Below are 1,339 nucleotides of genomic sequence, written 5' to 3'. Positions count from 1 at the left end.
CACAACTGCACAACTCAGTTCCACTCAACCGCAGTAACTCAACTACTCAACTGCACTCAACGCAACCCAATTACACTGAACTCAACTCAATTGCACTAAACTAAACTTAACTCCCCTTCACTACACTCAACTAAACGAACGACAACTGTGCAAAACCCAACGAAACAGCACTAAACCCAACTGAACTGCACTAAAGCCAAGTCAACTGCACGAAAACCAACACAACTGCACGAAAACCAACACAAATTTAAAGAGCTGGGAGCCGGCGGTGAGGTGACAAACACCGGTGGTGGTGGTAGTGGGCGGCGACCAGTGATGAGCGGCCAATGGGGCCAACTGGTAGCAAATTTGAGATAGTCGCAATGGATGATTTGGAAAGATGTAATTTCAATTCGGTTGATGAAGAAATAAGTTATTGGAAAGAGCTTGCTCTGAAATACCAACATTGTGCACAGAATTCTCGGGATGAACTAATTGAGTTCCAGGAAGGAAGTCGGGAACTAGAAGCAGAATTGGAAATTCAACTCGAGCATGCTGAAAATAGAAATCGTGAATTGCTGTCCGACAACAATCGTCTCCGTATGGAGCTTGAGTTGTTTAAGGAAAAGCTAGAAGAACACCATTCGGAGAATTATAAACGCGTTTTCTGCAAGATGGGCTCACTGAAACCACAGCAGTTAAAGATCAACTGCAAAAGTACATCAGAGAACTGGAACAAGCCAATGACGACTTGGAAAGGGCAAAAAGAGCGACTATTATGTCCCTGGAAGACTTTGAGCAGCGCCTGAACCAGGCAATTGAGAGAAACGCCTTCCTGGAGAGTGAACTCGATGAAAAAGAAAACCTTCTGGTTTCTGTACAAAGACTGAAAGATGAAGCAAGATCAGCCATGATCATATTGAATGGCGGTGCAGGCTCGAAGGGCCGAAAGGCCTACTCCTGCACCTAATTTCTATGTTTCTATGTAACTGCACGAAACTCAACACAACTGCACGAAACTCAACACAACTCAACTCAACTGCACTGAACTCAACTCAACAACATCCGTTGTGTGGATCCCTGGGATTCCTGCTTCATTCACTACCATTTCCTTCATTTAAAAGCAAACCGTGAGGAATTCTGCTCCTTTGACTGACGGTGGTCTTCACTGGCAGGTTGTCGGCCATGGAACATTAACTCTGGTACTTTAGTCTTCTGCGTTATTCCAACATTGGCTGTCACATGTCCATCAGTGTTTTGTGGGATTAAGTGAAGAGATATATAAAACTACAATAAATTTAACCGTAGCCCTCCATTCTTTATCGTATCCACTTGGCCATTCTGTGATGGGAGAAACAGA

The 1,339-nt window shown here is 44.1% G+C and overlaps 1 protein-coding gene across 1 annotated transcript; it reads left to right on the top strand.

The window, feature by feature from the left end:
• Positions 1-234: 234 nt before the first annotated feature.
• Positions 235-1,076, top strand: LOC129715535 (nuclear distribution protein nudE homolog 1-like). The gene is given in 2 exon segments (XM_055665404.1): positions 235-642; positions 645-1,076. Coding segments are annotated over 2 exon segments (621 nt in total). The 5' UTR covers positions 235-326; the 3' UTR covers positions 950-1,076.
• Positions 1,077-1,339: the final 263 nt, after the last annotated feature.

The sequence above is a fragment of the Leucoraja erinacea genome, unplaced genomic scaffold, assembly GCF_028641065.1.
Source record: "Leucoraja erinacea ecotype New England unplaced genomic scaffold, Leri_hhj_1 Leri_122S, whole genome shotgun sequence".
NCBI lineage: Eukaryota > Metazoa > Chordata > Chondrichthyes > Rajiformes > Rajidae > Leucoraja > Leucoraja erinaceus.
This window is presented reverse-complemented; position numbering and strand designations above follow the sequence as displayed.